The 17765-nt window shown below is 34.7% G+C and overlaps 2 protein-coding genes across 3 annotated transcripts; one reads left to right on the top strand and one right to left on the bottom strand.

The window, feature by feature from the left end:
* Nucleotides 1-11: 11 nt before the first annotated feature.
* On the bottom strand, nt 12-17518 carry LOC121428685 (ubiquitin-related modifier 1-like). The gene is made up of 5 exons (XM_041625488.1): nt 17457-17518; nt 15484-15554; nt 14214-14295; nt 605-653; nt 12-105 (listed from the first exon to the last, which is right to left on the bottom strand). The coding sequence occupies exons 1-5, from the start codon at nt 17498-17500 to the stop codon at nt 37-39; spliced, it is 315 nt and encodes a 104-aa protein (XP_041481422.1). The 5' UTR covers nt 17501-17518; the 3' UTR covers nt 12-36.
* On the top strand, nt 985-6760 carry LOC121428683. 2 transcript variants are annotated; one of them, XM_041625485.1, is made up of 7 exons: nt 985-1283; nt 3014-3080; nt 3625-3732; nt 4470-4620; nt 5131-5240; nt 6301-6414; nt 6576-6760. In XM_041625485.1, exons 2-7 carry the CDS (start codon nt 3021-3023, stop codon nt 6594-6596), a joined length of 564 nt encoding a protein of 187 aa, XP_041481419.1. In that variant the 5' UTR covers nt 985-1283; nt 3014-3020; the 3' UTR covers nt 6597-6760. The 2 variants fall into 2 exon arrangements, with proteins under 2 accessions (XP_041481419.1, XP_041481418.1); XM_041625484.1 differs by having other exon boundaries at nt 6301-6760.
* Nucleotides 17519-17765: the final 247 nt, after the last annotated feature.

Here is a 17765-nt window from a genome sequence, read left to right as displayed (position 1 = left end):
TTTTATTTTCCCCCTAGTGAAACTGTCAAAGGCAGCTCATCCACCATGAAGGGTTGATATGAAGATAATCTTGTCGTTATTTTGTATCTCGTACTCCAACTCACCCTGGATAGAACGGATGATAAAAACAAAAGCTTAGAAGCAAGGATAAATGTAAATGGTCATCAGTTTTATGGATATTTTAGATAACATCCTTATTTTTCTCTTTTCTACATGATATAATATCTCTTTACATGACTGTTCTAAATATCAAATTTAAGTTGATGGCATGAACAAAGCAAAGAATATCAAAACAAAGCTAAATCTATTGATAAAAAGAAATTTACAAATTTCATTGTATTTTTTACCACTGAAGTATACAAGAAATAATTGACATCACTCTCAACAGGTTTGACATTTCCTAAGACACATACATTGATTCATTTTAAGAAGATTGTGTCTTTTGTGTCTTCTTTGTTTGCGCAATCTATGAAAATTGAAAAGGATAAAACAATTTCACACTACTTTCCTAAACTAATGTGCACTCTTAGGTTTCCAATTTAAAAAAAAATGTTTGAATGACATTATTAGGATTTCATAGTCATCAACTATAGCAATGTCTTACCACTAATTCCCAATCAGCATCATTTACAAGGACCAGTATACCAGGTCTCCTGTTGAAAAGAAATGATACAAAAGTACAGATTTCACTATTAGAAATATGCAGTTGTCAATGAAAACATGAAATACAATATCAACATAATACTTTTCAGAAATGCTAGCGTTCATACCCCAACCCACACCCACCGGCAAAGTATGCTGCCTGAAATTAACTCTGCAAACAAAACTAATTACCTTTATAACATTCAACAGCCAACTAACAAAAATCTTGTTTGTCTGAAGAAAATAAACACTTCCATGTTTAATTCATGCAAAAATGAAACATAACAAATGAAATAAATGTCTCAAAAGTTAAAATGGAGGTAAACTTGAAAACAGACCAGGGGGGTGTTTCATAAAGAGTCGTTCGTAAGTCCAAGCAGTCGTTCTTAAGTTGGTGAAGTCGCACTTAAGATACGAGCAACTGGAAAAGGCCGTTTCATAAAGTCGCTCGTAACCTAAGAGCGACTCGATTAATAAAAAAACACTTCGATATTCATGAACGAGCCTGTTCTTAAGCAAATTAGATGCAAATTAGATGCAAATGAATGTTGACAAATTTATCAACGTTTCGATCTTCCCGCTGATAATTTTGCCGTCTGCTAAAACGAAGGGTTTCATCGTTCGATTGCTGATATCACAAGGTAAGATTCGTATTCTTATTTTCTGTTTGTGTTTATTAAGAAAATATGGATTTCTTTTTACAATTAAAGGATTAGTGAAAAAGATATAACCGTGAATAAAGCGACAAAGTCGTGACTGAAATGGCCGGTGTTCGCAGTGTTGTTCGATCGCTGGTCAATTCAGTCCCACATGTAGACAATCCCGTAGGGCGCTGCATGGGTAGTCTTGACTTTTTGTCTGACTTTATCTCATCTGTATTTAAATTTTGTGTCTTAAGACTTAAGTTTGTTTCAGATTGTACGACGAATTTTTAGATAAGGGTTGAGTTAAATCTTAATGAAAGTTAAGGATAAATGGTCCTGAATATTTTCATAAAAATATGGGAAACAACATGTCATGGGCATGTGGATGATCATGAATCATTGATGATGGACTGATTTGAATTAATTTGAGTGTTTTACAGTCTTGATCTTCTAGACTTGTGAAGTTGTGTTACCTACTGTTACGTTGAAGTTAGACCAAAACTGTCGGTCTCTGTTAGTGTAATGTTGGTTGTTCAGCTGAACTCCGTTGGCCTCATTTACCAAATAGAAAGACCGAAGTTCTAACTAGGCCTATCTATAGCAGTATCGTTAGCGCGATGTGGGGACTCAATGGCCATATTATGTTGCGTGACAGCGGAGCTAAATTAAGTCACTGTTATTGAAATTTTGTTCCTTTTAACTTGATTTTTTCCCCGTTTTTTTTTTGGCAATTAATGTTGAGAGGGAATGTTAATTTGCATTTTGGTCGTGTTGATTTTCAAAAGTTTGATTCATAAAAGACAAAAATTGAAGAGCCCCGACGGGGGGATTTTGCATTGTAAGTGCCCTAATGGTTGCCGCACGATAGCGAGCCGTCTGTTTATGAGGAGAAATTAATAAAAAAAAACTCCTTGAAACAGACGGCTGCCAGCTATCTGGCAATAAATAGAATACGTGTGAGTGCTCAAGAGTCTGCTACTTTTTGCTAGCCTAAATAAGTAAAGTATTTGTAATGTTTGTAACTTAGTAGTAAAGCTAGATAGGGTCTACTAATTATAATGTTAAGTTATAGTTCCGTTTGTAGTAGTAAAGATTTAAATTGTAGACTAGATTTAGGCTTAGCCTTAGTTAGAAACTTTTTTAAAAAATTGAAATCACAATAAAGGAAATAAATTAACAAAGTCCATATACAAAACAAAATAAAAATTAAGATAGGCCCAGGTCATGATGCGTAACTGTTGATGCAGAGCATTTGTACTCAATTGAAAAATCAATGAATATCAATCAGATTCAGACAAAGAGGCATCACAAGACAAGTCACAGACACAGAGTTACAACTTGATACACTTCGACAAAGACCTCTTCAAAATAATATTCAATCATGGCAGTTGAAAAATGGGGAATCTGATATTGGTTTTTCCTTTGGTCTCATATAACATCGAAGCTGGAGGCCAGAGGAATTATTAGGACGAGATTGTTTGTCTCCTGTTTTGTGAAGACTTCGAATCAATACCTAGGTATTTTTATTCAGAATGTTCCATGAAAAAAAAAGAATGAAAACCTTCACCAAAAATGAGCCTTGATACCTGGCATGAATATGCGTTTATGGGTGTGGTTTGTTGGAATGTCCTTGTCATGTGCCTCGGTTTGACCTCTAAATTTATATCACGCTTGAATAAGATCAGTTACTTAAAACAATACTTTTGACTATTGTTTGTCAATTTCAGCTGCAGTATGTCAGAACAAGAAGCTGGAACGTCAGCTGGGAGCTCAACCCCATCTGGGAATGGCAAGGTATGTTTCTTATTCACCAATAGTACACAATTTACATCATATATTTATATTTTGTTACTTTAATGGTATTTTTATGATGAGGGATACTTTGGTTAAAAGTACTTATATCATTCAGCAGTGAATATTTGCGCAGTGAGTATTTTCATCTCAGTTAAATGGTGTTCTCGCTTTCAAGATCTAAGAGAAAAGTTACAAATCAAGATAAAGCTGGAGCAAGACCAAGATCTAAATTTTGTGATTTGCTTTATAGCTTTGTTTGCAGGATTGGTTTGACGATTTACTTACTGTTCAATGCCCTGTTTTTTGTTTTCCCCTTGTTTTTATCCCTGATTGTTTTGTAATGTACTTTTTACAATTTTTTTTTTCATATATGTATTGTCTATGTCACGGTGCACTCATCAAAAGCTATGCTTTCTGAGTTGATACCTCCATTGGTAAAGATTTACAAAAGATATTAATGCTTTTAGTTTTATTGTTGGAAATAAATTAAGTTTCATTCATTCATGCCCTTTTTTAATTTGTTTTTACCTTACCTTTATTACAGAAGAAAAGAAGGGTAAACTATACCAAAGAGGAGCAGTTGCAGCTGGTGGAATTTGTGAAGAGACGAAAAGTGGACCTGTTCGGGAAGGCAGGGTATTGTGGAGTGAAGGTAATGTAAAGTTTGTGGTCACACTCAAATCCATTATGATTTTTTTTTAAGCTATGATCATCATAACCTTTAAAGTATGTGGATCTAATTCATGAAACTTTTACATGCACATAAGAGTAATCAAGTATCACTGAACATCCTGTCTAATACCTGAAATATATTGATGAGAATTTTCGCTGCATCTTCCAATATCAATATAATTATAATCAGGGCCCAGTAACTCAAAGGTTTGCAATGAATTGCAAATATGAAAGATTGGCTCCCGGTCAGTATTTTAAGCAGAGTACGCATGCAAAGATGATCTTGATTGGTCATTGGTATTTAGCGATTGAGTGTAAACCTTTGTGTTACGTAGCCCAGGGCAGGATCCAGGATTTTCAAAATGGGGGGGGGGGCACATTTTCCCCAAGCAAATTTTGACCCCCCCCAAAAAAAAAAATGTCCTCACTTGTGAATGAATGATAACCATTAAAATACATTCTGTGACTCTCAAAAGGGGGGCACAGGCTGGAGCCCCCCTCGCATTGGATCCGCCTCAGATTATAATAGAATCATAAACAGGAAAGTATTGGGGAATATTGTGAGTTCTCAGGTTGTTCTTTTTTTTAAGCCAAGCTTGTTAGACTTTGGAAGGAAAAAAAAAGTGTTTGTACATGAATGTTTTTGATTTCTGATTTTCAATGAAAACATTTTTTCCTGGGGCAAAACAAACTTGATAAAGATATTTGTCTTTTTAGGTTGAGCAGAGAAAGCAAGGGACTTGGAAAGAGCTTGCTACCCTACTCAGAAGCTGTGGGGGTCCAGAGAGGGATTGGAGAGAGTTAAAAAAGAAGTGGCAGGAGCTGAAGAGCAGGGCTCTCAAATGCACGGCCCACGCCAAGCTTACAGGTGAGCATATCTCTGTGAATATATGTTTGTTGTTCACTGTTGCAAGGATGCAGAAGATGACTGATGGTTGATTATGATTAGGCAAATATCAATCAAAATACATGGTCATCAATTTATTTTTTGTCATTCATTGATGTCAGTTTGAATTATTAAATTAATGATAATAATAATGTCCATTTATATAGCGCAATTACTATGTGCATATACTCAACTGCGCTTTGATATTTGGTATCATATTATTACCCCCGGCTGTAGCTGAGCGGCCATATTGATAGGCGCTAAAGCGTTCAAGGAGTTAATCCTACCGGGTACCCATTCACCTCACTTGGGTCGAATGCGACACAATGTGGATAAATTTCTTGCCAAAGGAATTTATGCCATGGCTGGTATTTGGACCGATGACCCTCTGTTTCATAGTCCGAAGACTAGTCCACTGAATGAAATTTAATGAAAATCAAATTTTTGAAATCAATAACTAATCTGTATTTGTTTTTATGCTTCAATATTCAGGAGGAGGACCCCCAAAGTCTATAGATTTTATATCTGAAAAGGTATTGGAAGCCGTAGCAACCGAAGTGAGGGAGGGGCTGGCGAGCTCCCAGAACGAAGCTGGGTTGGGTGTAAGTTATTTTGTTTGTGTGATTGACAATCGAAATTGTATTTTTCTTTCATCAAAAACCAAAATATTAAAAAAAAACTTGAATAATGTAAAAAATTGAATTAATATAAATCATACAAATTACAAAGAATCATTTTGAGTGCTAAGGAAAACATCTATACCTTTATTTAGAATGATTGCGGTTTGCCTGCCATTCCTAAGATATCCTTGTTTTATTTGTATGATATACTTGCTATGTAACTGTGAAAATGCTATTTTTTATAGATCATGAATACAATTTTTAGTAAGTACACAGTTTATGTGAAAGAGCATATCAAAACTATAATTTGATATCAGTTTCTATGATATAATCACTCTTGGAAGTGGCTGTTCACTTCAACTAAAATGTGTCTGCAAAAACTATTATATATCTTTACCCCCCCCCTCAAAAATTGGGGGGTTAAGGTGACAAAACATCCATGAAGGCATTACTTTCTACATTTTAAAGTTGACAAGGAACAATTCGGGGGTACTCTTTATCTCACTTACCCTATCCTGTTGTGTGAACTTTGTATTCAATGTTAGTGATTGGGGATAATATTAAGAAAACATAATCAGATGGGAAATTGGGGTTTATAAATGATTTTTGTTTTCTTAATAAAAATTTGTAATTCTTATTTTGAAGTACATAATTTTCTTTTCAACTAGTAGACACAATATCATTCTATTAATACTTGGTTGGAGAACAGTTCAGGGGGTGTTTCACAATGAGTTAAGTATGATTTAAAGTGCAATGCCAGGCATATCCATTTATGATGGTTAAAGTGACTTCAATACCTTCATATATTTTCTTTTTTAATCTTACCAATGAGAAAATAATTTTTTTTCATTTAGTTTTTATGAATGATTTTTTTTCTTGAGAGGATTTGAAAATAATATGTAGGGGCATATTTTCTTCTCAACCAGCATAAGCATTATAATCTGTTAATACTAGGTTAGTGTTGCAAGATCGGATTTTTAAAAACCCTTCCCATTTTACGATTGTTAATATATTTTTATATTTTTAAAAATCTTATTACTAGGAATGCACAAGCTCCCAGGATTTGGAGGTTGCTGCCCTCGCCGAAGACACGAACCAGAGCATGGTCAATGATGAAGAAGACTTGGACTTGGGAGATGATATTGGGGATATTCAGGTTCTTGAGAACTTGGACACAGTGACACAACTTGTTACTTGTCCCCCCGATGTTATCCATGCTGACCTGTTGAGAATCAGTGGTCAGTTAGATACGATAATAGATCTTCTTGTCAATAGACAGCGGGGAGGCAATGAACAATAATGGTCCACTGTGTTCAGGTTCTCTCTTTACTATTTTAAGTATTTAAAGCTTCTTTTTTAGGGTCAGCCCATGTCAATTCAACTCGGCCTGTATTCAATTCAATACTTAAGTCTTTTTGAATAAGTTAATTGAAAAAATTGGTAAATAAAATAATTTCGGGATGTATTGACAGGTAATTTTTTTGTGTGTTTGCAGTCATCCTGAGTTGAAGAATTGGGTTTTAGTGCTTTTGGTGAATATATTAAGTGCACAAAGTTGGTGATGTCACATTGTCCAGCATGTTTGGTTTATATATTTTGTTACAAAAGTAAAACAATGTTGACCTGAATGAAAAATAAGAATATTTCTTTGCAGTGTAAAATACATCATAAAATCTTTGTGGAATCCAAGTTTTGAATTGCATAACAGCCCTGATGACAATTTATCCCTCAACTTTGACCAAAGTCCACTAAAAATCCTATGGTATTAAAACAATATATATTAAGCTCACAATGTCATTTTGAGAACCACTAATGACCTGGTGAAACGAAAAAAAAGTATCTTCAGAGATTTATCCAGGATTAGAACTTGAAGAAGTAACAATGAGCCTCAGACAGTGAATATTAAAATTTGCAATTTCTCCAACTGTTAATCCCCAAGAATCAATTAACAATAGGCATAATATACCAGGCAATATTATGTTTGTTTCAGTTTACAAAGAAGAAGTTAACAATAAAGAATTGTGATTTGAGCATAGGGTGTATATAGTTTCATTAATGAACAAAATTGCTAATTGTCATTTAAATTTCATTAAATTTATCAGCTAGAAGGATGGTCAAATACTTGAAATTCTAGATCTATAAATATTATATTTGACCAGCCACCCAAAATCAACAAGTCTCCCAGAATAAATTTTGATGTTTTCATTGAGATTGAAAAGCATAGCCTAAACTTTGATATGATATATAACTTGTCAAAATTGATCAAGAATAATTGTTACAAGTACTTGATTGAAAGCAGATGAAATTAAGCGAGAGCTTCAAAAAATATGGAGAAAATAAGGTTTGAAGTTTGTGGTTCACTCAAGCATGAGATGTGCACACTCTGCTAAAACTTGTGTTAGATAGAATTTTGTATCTTGTTTTCTAGTCAACTTCAAATCTTCAGCCTTTGACAGTATGAAGAATATTTATCCTTTCCAATTAACTTTTTTTTTCATTTTGAAGACCAAATTATTATTTTTGCTATTAAAAGAGCACCTTCACTGACGACTTTTGTTGATCTTTAGGTGGCGGGTCACATATGGTCTAAATAAGAATGTTTATGTATCCATTAAGATAAATCTCCAGGGCCCTCAAATAATGAAAACTTTACAGGTTCCATTCATAATGCAACATGAACATTTCTGGTGAATTGACATGGACTTACTCTTTTCACACATAACGAAAAAGTAACTCTCCCCCTTTTCTAAGTACATAAACATTTAGATGAATTGATTTCATGCAAATAATTTTGCAGCAGTACCATTTAGGCTAATATTTTGAAGAAAAACAATAACAATTGCTCAATCAAGTCATACATGAGTGAGAACACATTGTAAGATAATTTTTTTTCAATGTAACAATTTTCAGTTGAAGAGGAAGGGGGCTACTTTTACGTTATTCATATCTACATCTTTTTCTGTCATGAAAGGTTTTGAATAAAAGATGCATTTTGAATATTAATTCCTGTAAATATAAAATTTTGAAAAAGTATTCACACACTTTAACAAAAGAGAGAAACTCTGTACAATTTAAATTCTTAAATTACATTGTATTTATTAATATCAATGTATGTATTCTAATAATATATGAACTTTATATAACTATATACAGATCAATTATAGATATATTCAATAATTTCATTACTTATGATACAGTGAATCCAAGTGCCTTTAATTTATTAAATCTGTTCGCAATTCATATTTACATAATGTATATAGAATATAGTTATATACAATTATTTAAAAAAATATACTTTTTACTTGGTAATTTTATTTCATGTACATATTCTTCTTTATGTCTATGAGAATACATTTGTTTATTTGTGTTTAAGATGAAAATAGTTATACCTTGATGAAATTATTCAATTGTCAATAAATAGTCTGACATGAATAATAAAGTGCTTCAATTTTCAAGAGTTGCTTTTCTAAACCTTTGTTCATTATATACTGAAATAGGGAAGCTGTTTATTCAATATGGTGACATGAAACTGTCATTAAAAGTTGCTGTCACAATGCTCATACTTCTTTTATTCAATAAATAGCTATCAGTTAAACATCATACGGGTTCCAAATAATTATCACAAAAGTAATGGATTACATAATTCACGGTAAGCAATAGATGACATTTGCAATTAAATCACATCTAGAAAATGAAAGTGTTACTGGAGTAATAATAATGACCAACCCTTAGTGATTGATATTATGCTATGATATTGATAAAAAGTATGTAATGCATTCAATGAGATTAATTATATTCCCCAACCGCCAACCCTCAATTACAATTAGGATTATGTTATCAACTTTCTACATTAATCAAAGGTAGAGTCTGCAATGTACCTGAACACATAACTTAAAGACCAAGATTGAAGCTAGAAGTTAAATTTACAAGTGGGAATTACATAGTGCAATGTTGTAAGTCTGATATTCACTGCTAGACAGCAGAGTATATTGCCTAAAAAGACTTTATTGATTTTTTTTAACAGTTTGAATCATGTGGTGTCAGGAGTGTTAGGATTACAAAGGTTTTTACACAGAAAAAATTGTTGATTTTTTTTTAATTTCCAGATTTATATATTCACCTTCTTTTCATTTGGAGAGGAAACAGGCACTGACAATATTTCAGTTTTTATGTGTACAAACCTAATCACAACATTACTTCACAATTTTTAGGCCGATGAAAAGCACAATAATTAGAGCTATTCTAAAGCAAAATATTCAACTGCTCGGTGGTGAAAAAAAATTACCGATACATTGTTTATTCAGTAGTTTATAAGCTTTTAATCGGTATATGATTTGTCAATTTTACGTTTGGGTCAGGTCTTGGTCTGAAAGAAATATATATGAATTAGACTATGTAAAGAAATCATTAACAATATCCATTTGTACCATCTGGCCAACCTGGTACTCATGATCATCATTTTCTTCCACATTGACTTCATCATTTCTTCCCTCTTCATTTTCAGGCTGTTGATCCGCTTCTTCTTCTTCGTCTGGTGGTTCATTTAATAACTTAGCTATGTTGTACAAGACTGCACATGCAACAACAACATCACAGACTCTCCTTGGTTCCATCTGCATCCCATGCCCCTTCAAGCACCTGAACTTGTTTTTCAGCTGTCCAAACGTCATTTCAATCAAACATCGTGTCCGTACATGTGCCCTGCATTTCAATAAATAAAGATAAACATTTCATGAAGACATTTAAACACTTAAAGGGGATCCAAATCCAAATAATAACTTGCATTTAGAAGAAAAATCAGACAAGTTGATATCAGACTAACAATAAGAAATCTATATTGTATTCACTATATCCATGTAGACTTCAAATTGGCCGCATATATTATGATGTCATTAATGCAATGAATACTCTCCTCTGTACTCCGATAAGCCGATAAGTCAATTAGTTATAATGTAATTTCTTTGGAAAAATGTTTTACTTAAAATATTTTTTTCTTTCATGAAAACATTGAGCAATATACGTTCTATTTAGATTACTACGTACCCTAGGGGAATTGGTACTTGATTGGCGAAAATCACAAATTCCTGATAACATGGCCTATGTGAAAGAAGTCCTTCCCCTTTTCATAATTTAATTGCCCATGGTTGGCAGTTGAAATATACAAAACGGATTTCAATTTCAAAGCAGCCTTAATTTCCTCATTGCTTGTCCGATTTCTTTCAAACATTCACTACTCTGTTTTATTTATCATTTTCCTTTCAAACATAACATTTTATGACCAGGGCTGAATTCCCCTTTAAAAATTCTCACATATTTGAATAGCTGAATTCAGGCAAGCCTATAAGGGTAGTTCTATACTTATTACTGTTAGGATGGTTATCTAGCTGGGAAGTTGATATCCTTTTACAAGAAACTTGTCAATTTATTTTATATATAAATGGCGATCATGCATGATAAATTGGTTACTTGATAACATTCCACATACCTGTTATAGGCTTTCTTCGCAGGTGTGTCATCTTTGTCTTGACCAAATGGGGTTTGAATCCATCGTCTTAGGGGGTAGCCACTGTCTCCCAAGAGATAACCACTTTCCCTTCTGTTTTGCAGAAACTCTCCAAGGTGGCTCATGTTAAGGATTCGTGCATCATGGACTGATCCGGGCCATCTGCAAATGACAAAGTAGCATACTCCTTCATGAACATATATTGTGGTTGCCTCTTCAGTATGAATGTAATATAGCATGCATTTTTTTTACCAGACATAATGCATAGATTAAAAATCCGCTCAAGATATTCATTCTTTCTTTAATATCTACTTTTTTTTATTCAACTTTTTTTTCTTGGAAACATAAATCACTTGATAGGCTTTGGATAAATTCAAATGCACAATAGACTCGCTTCAAGGGGAATCCAACACAAATAAAAAAAGTTGTAGAAGAAAAAGAAAAATGAGACAAATTGATATGGGAAAGTGTGAACAGTATATCGGACAAACAAGAAATTTATGAATTTTCAAAAGTTTAAAAAGTAAGTAATTCAGAAAAAAATCTTTTTAGCCATGTTGTAATTAAAACCATGTTAAATACTCCAATATACAACATGGTTAATTTTTTTTTCAATAATTTAACTTCAAATTATATTTTTCTTTCATGAGGAAATGAAAAAAATACTACCTGGGTAATATCTTAATTACTGCCCCAGGGGAGTAGGTATACTGAGGGGGAAACCACAAAATCCTGCTAAAAAGAAATGCACATTCTGGTCGGTATGCAAGTTAGGGAACTGATATGCCAACCACTCGCTATTTCTTTTTTATTATATGAGATATGAAATATTTTTATTTTCTCTGATCAAAGTTGTCCTGTAAAACAAAGTTTTATACCTCTCTGAACCCCCTGAACATTAGCATTTTCTTTGATACTTTTTATGGTTCAGTCAGATTGGTCTTTAATGTAAAATATTTAAAACTTAAAAAAAAAGAGATATAGAGAGTGAGAAACATATCTCACTAAGTTGTATAATTGTTTTGTGAAAATTTTTAAATTTCATAACATTCTCATTTAACACTTTGATTTTGATGTTAATTTTCATTATGCTTGTTTAATTTTTTTCTGATGATTCAATTCAAGCTAGGGTTGTCTTGACCTTTAAATAGGTATTTCAACAGTACCTGAAAGATGTAATCGCAAGTAGGGTCACAGGCCTATAAGGACCCTATGAAGGACTATTATTTATAACACTGTTTGAAGTTGGCTATTGTACTAGTAGAAGAATATGCTTCATCTTCGTGTAAGCCAAGGGAACAAACCATTTTTTATGAGGGGGGGGGAAGGGTCGTCAATCCTAAATACAAATATGATGGGTTGGGTTTATATGACAGAAAATGCATGTTTACAAAGTGTTAGATGATAATTTTTTTTTAGAATAAAGTGGGCCACATTTCCGTTTGCACGCTCTCAATATAGCTGACACACCAGCCACCCTGTGCCGTTAACCGTTTGAACAACTATAGTGTAATATTGATTTAAATAATGATAACATTAATAATCATTAATGATGATATATGACAAAAAATATTATAGTAATCACTGCTATATACTTCAAATACTACTACTAAATTATCATCATCATTATTATTATTATTATCATTATTGTTATTATTATTATTATCATTTTTATTATTATTATCATTATTACTATTTTTATCATTATTGTGATTATCATTCATTAATTTTCAATGATAATTATAATAATGTGATGAAAATAGTAACAATGGTAAAATTAATAATAGTAGTACCTTGCGACGACGTTGGTAATGACGTATTTTGCGTCGCAAACCATCTGCACATTTATGGAGTGCCGAAACTTTCTGTTCACGTAAATTGCTTCGTTTTCCCCGAGAACTGCAGAATTCAAGCCGACGTGTGTGCAATCCACAGCTCCCAAAACAGTCGGGAAACCTGCTATCACGAAGAAATCATTCTTCACCCGATCAGCCTCAGCTCCGGTAGGGAATTTGATGAACTGTATCGGAAATAAAATGTGAATTAAAGTTTTAAATACTTCTCAACATCACTGAGATCTAGCCCATGTCGAACTCGTATTTTATTCTAACTTCTTTTCTAGCAGGTGGGACTGTCGATAGGGAACGTACCCTTCCGCCAGCCCAAGCGGCGGTGCCGGGATGACGGAGACGATCGGCTCAGCTCAGTCAGAGCTCGAGTTTAAGCCTAGTCTATCGGCCCGCTATCGTAGACGTGTAAATATTTTACGTTTGGCCCACACCTAGAATATCTATGTTTTGGAATATTGAGCAATGGCATCAGCTCAGGAGGGTATGGACATGGCCTTAGATCTAGGAATAATTTAATATTATTAGTAGGCCCCTATTTAAATGAATAATTAATGTCAATATGATTTGATTAAATACAAAGGTATCTAAGATTCTAACTTAGTTAAATTGTCATTAGCAGTAATGTATGAACTGAATTTGGCTCTATTTTGCCCATGATTAAAAACACAAACTGCTAGTATATTTTAAAATTTAATATTGTCAAAAAAGGTCACTGCCTACCTCGCTTCTTCGTCGAACGAGTGCCAACGTCACGTTCCGAATACACCTACTCACGGAAGCATTGCTGACTTTGTGGGCACGTGCAATTTGGTACAGCAACGTGCCCCCAGCATAGTACATTAGAGCAATGCAGACTTGGAGTAGCACTGGCAATGCTCTAGTTCTGTGCTCCAAGTCTGCCCTTATGATGTCTACAATGTGCAGGATCCCATTCCTCGTAAACCGATAAGCTTTCTTGATTTTCCTGTCATCCAGGCCATCAAATGGATCCTCTCTTGGCAGGAAAACCCTCCTCCTTCTTGCAGCCATTTTGTTGCTATGACTATGACTGCACTTACGCACAACTTTACGAACAACCTCTTGAAGTTAAGAACAGCCCAAACCTATCGTAAAGTTACGCATGACTTTTTGGACTTACGCACAACTCAAACCTTTATGAAACGGACCGAGTTGTTCGTATCTTTACGCACGACTTTACGCACAACCTTACGCACAACTCGGAGTACTTACGCACAACTCTGGGCACTTACGCACAACTCAGGGCACTTACGCACAACTCTGGCACTTACGAACAGCTTTATGAAACACCCCCCAGGAGGCCTTTTCATAGAGTTGTTCGTAGGGTGAGAGTGACTTGAAGAACAATCGGTGATCCTTTCTTGTGGTGATATTCACCATCTGGTGATTATTTGGCGCGTAAGAAATGTTCACCAGTCGTTGCTCTAATGAACAGCTTCATGAAACACTCACCTGATTTACAAGTAAGATACACTGTAAACATTATTTAAAATTCACATATTACAAGATTTAAGAAAAGACCTGTCAATCTGTTTTATACCTCTTTTCTTTTATGTGTTGATAAAAAAAAATCAAAATGCTTACACTGTGTCTCCTTGGATGAATAACTCTGGTCTCTCTTTAAGAAGGTTATCTTTGATCCAAACCAGCAATGTCTTGATGGTCCCTTTGAAAAGAAATTTAAAAAATAGAACAAAGATCAATTTTATATTCAAAATAAAGTGTGTTGTGAAATACACTGTTCACACTTATTTGACAACATGAAGAATAATTTTTTTTTTACTTAAGCAAAAAAAAAAATAAAATTGACAAATATCAGTGAATGAAACAATCTGTTCTGTCTCCAACCAATTTCAAGTATTAGAAAAGTAATTGGACAATGAATCCCCCAAAACAAACAAGTTCAGGGCTGGATCCAAGATTTTTCAAAACGGGGGAGGGCACAATTTTCTGATGAATATGTGACAAGCAAAAAAAATTTATAACACAAAAATAGGTTTCATCTAAAATTTAAGACTATTTCGTCTGCGGAAAATTTGACAAGCAAATAAAAAAAAAGAAAAAAAAAGGTCATCACTATTAAAAGGGGGGCACACTTGGCTAAAAAACGGCTTGTTTACATTGAAAAATGTTGATTCTGGCTCTCAAAAGGGGTGGGGCATGGGCTGGCTGTGCCTCCCCCCCACCAGATCTGCCAGTGCTAGAGTTAAAGGGGAATCCAACCCAAATAAAAACTTGTTTTTATAAGGAAAAGAAAAATCAGACAAGTTGATTGGTAAAAGTTTGAACAATATTGGACAAACAACAAGAAAGTTATGAATTTTTAAAAGTTGTAAATATTGGTAATCACTATACCCATGGAGACTTCAAATTGGCCGCATATGGGATGTGATAGTGATGTAAGGCAAGGACTACTCTTCCATGTACTCCAATACACATTATGGCTAAAATGTCATTTTCCCCAAAAGTTTTATTTCAAATTATATTTTTCTTTCATGAGGACATAAAACAATATACTCCCTGGGTTATATTTAGATTACTGCCCCAGGGGAATGGGTACTTAGGAGAAAACCACAAATCCCTGATAATAAAGTACATGGCCTATGGGAAAGTTGTCCTTGCCCCTTGTCATAATTTACTTACTCAATTGCCAATTTGAAATCTACATAGTATTAGTGATCTCAATTTTAAAACAGCTATAACTTCCTTATTACTTGTCCGATTTCTTTCAAACTTTCACCATTCTGTTCAATTTATTTTTCTCCTTCCCAACACAACTTTTATGGCCAAGGCTGGATTCCCCTTTAAATGTGTTGTAGTAGGAGCAAATATTCTAAAATCTAACGGAACTTACACTTGTTGTCACTGCAGTTCAAAACAGCATCATGATGCTTTATCTTGTCAAATAATAACTCTGCTCCACCACTGTAAGGATATCATTTAAAAAAATAATCAATATACATGTATGTAGAATTTTTTTTTCAATTTTGGAATACGGTAAAAGGGAAACCAACCCAAGGTCCATTTGTTATGATAAGAGATAAAAAGAGAATAAACATAAAAGTTTGTTAACACTGAAAATTACTTCAAAATAAGAGAGATATCTTCTGATGTGCATCTCATCTACTCATAGTTTAGCGAAGAACAAAAAGAACAAATGGCGACGTAAATATCAGGCAAGTCTCTTCCATCTCTTCATAATATTTTTCTCATTTTTTGATGAACTCTTGTTTAAAAATAAAATCGATAGCGTAGAAATGTCGGAAATTGTAGTTGTAGTCGTTGGAAGTTCACTGTCCCAAAGTTCAGGTAGGTGGAGTGTACGACTGTGTAGCGGTAGTGAAATGGAGTGGAGCCTGCATGAAACTTCGCCCGAGGTAGGGCTGTGCATGCAGATGAATGGGAAGGAATACCTGGCTTCATTGAGAGTAAGCATACATCAGTAAATGATTTTTACTCTCTAGAAGCCTCCTGGCTAATTCTACCCCATTAATAGAGTATATATGTTTGCCTATAAATAATGGACGAGTCCTGGCATGGGGTACCTCGGGCGAAGTTCGTGCAGGCTCCACTCCACTTCACTACCGCTACACTACGCTTCACCTACATGTACCGAACTTCAGAATGGTGAACCAGTTTGGATATACCCGAGTGACCAAGGTGGGATAAAATGGTGGTTTATTGTAAAAATTATAGAAAAAATAGCTTTATTTCTTACTCTTTACATATTTCACTCCATGTCCATCCTCCAGTTATCCTAAAAAAATTGGTGATTTTTTTTTCCTTACACGTATTAATTATTCACGGCCAATTTCAAAATATCGTATGCGATCGCATCGATCGGCGCGAATGATCAAATGCAATGTTTTGAAATCGGCCATGAATCATACTTGCGTCCCGAATTTCGGGTAGGTGAAGCGTTGTGTCGCGTAGCCAGGAGGCTTCTAGAGAGTAAAAATCATTTACTAACGTAAGCTTACTCTCATACGAAGCCAGGTCTTCCTGGTCATTGACCCACAAGACGGAAGCCAAAACCTGAAACTTTCACCCCCAAGATTTCTACTTTCTTTCTAAAAGATCTAGCCTTAAATCATGTACATAGGATAAAACTTAATGTCCGACATTTCTACTCTCGTTATTTTTTTAACAAGAATTCATCAAAAAAATGAGAATATTGTGAAGACGGAAGAGACTTGCCCGATGTTTACGCCGCCATCTTGCTTCCTATTCATTGTTCTTCGCCAACGTTACAGACGCAAGCGTCGGGTAATTTTTTTTGATGAATTCTTGTTAAAAAATAACGAGAGTGTACTGTAGAAATGTCGGACATGAAGATTTATCCCATGTACATGATTTAGGGCTAGCCTAGATCTTCTAATAGAACTTAGGAATAGAAATCTCGGGGTGAAAGTTTCAGGTTTTGGCTTCTGTCGTGTGGGTCAATGACCAGGAAGACCTGGCTTCGTATGAGAGTAAGCTTACGTTAGTAAATGATTTTTACTCTCTAGAAGCTGCCTGGCTAGTGTCGCGGTAGTGAAGTGGAATGGAGCCTGCACGAACTTCGCCCGAGGTAGGCCTGGGGGGCTCCAGCCGGCAGCCCGCGAACAGGCAGCCCACGGGGCACTAACCTTGCATGTTGTGTGAGTGCAGCCGGGGTTGAACGCGAACAAACGGGGGCCGTGTTATTAACAGGCACAAATATACACTCTTCCACTCGATTTACACGCTGACATGATTCAAAATAAACCAGAAATAAAATTTAAAAAAAGAATCACAACTATTTTATAGATATCATGCCTAGGCTTAAGTTAAAATGAGTGATTTTACCTGAATTCAAGCTTCACGTGAATTTCACCGGTGGGCGCTGCCATATTTGATTTACAGGTACGGTAGCTGTAACACTGCAAAGTCTACATAGACAATCCCTTTTTGGCATTATCGTGATATAGGTAACCACTATTCACTTCATACAGCAGCGCTTTATTCAGTCGCACGCACGGTTCCCTATTTCCACCTCCATTCACTTTGTACACAAATGCGTGTACACAAATCTATGAGTGGTTTCCAAAACCACGATTTGGCCCTCTTTTTTTTTCACACGACACTGCACTGTAAAAACTGACCCCAATTGGTGTT

This window comes from Lytechinus variegatus, chromosome 15, assembly GCF_018143015.1.
Source record: "Lytechinus variegatus isolate NC3 chromosome 15, Lvar_3.0, whole genome shotgun sequence".
Taxonomy (NCBI): Eukaryota; Metazoa; Echinodermata; class Echinoidea; order Temnopleuroida; family Toxopneustidae; genus Lytechinus; species Lytechinus variegatus.
Note: the sequence above shows the minus strand (reverse complement) of the source record. Positions and strands in the feature narration are given on the sequence as shown.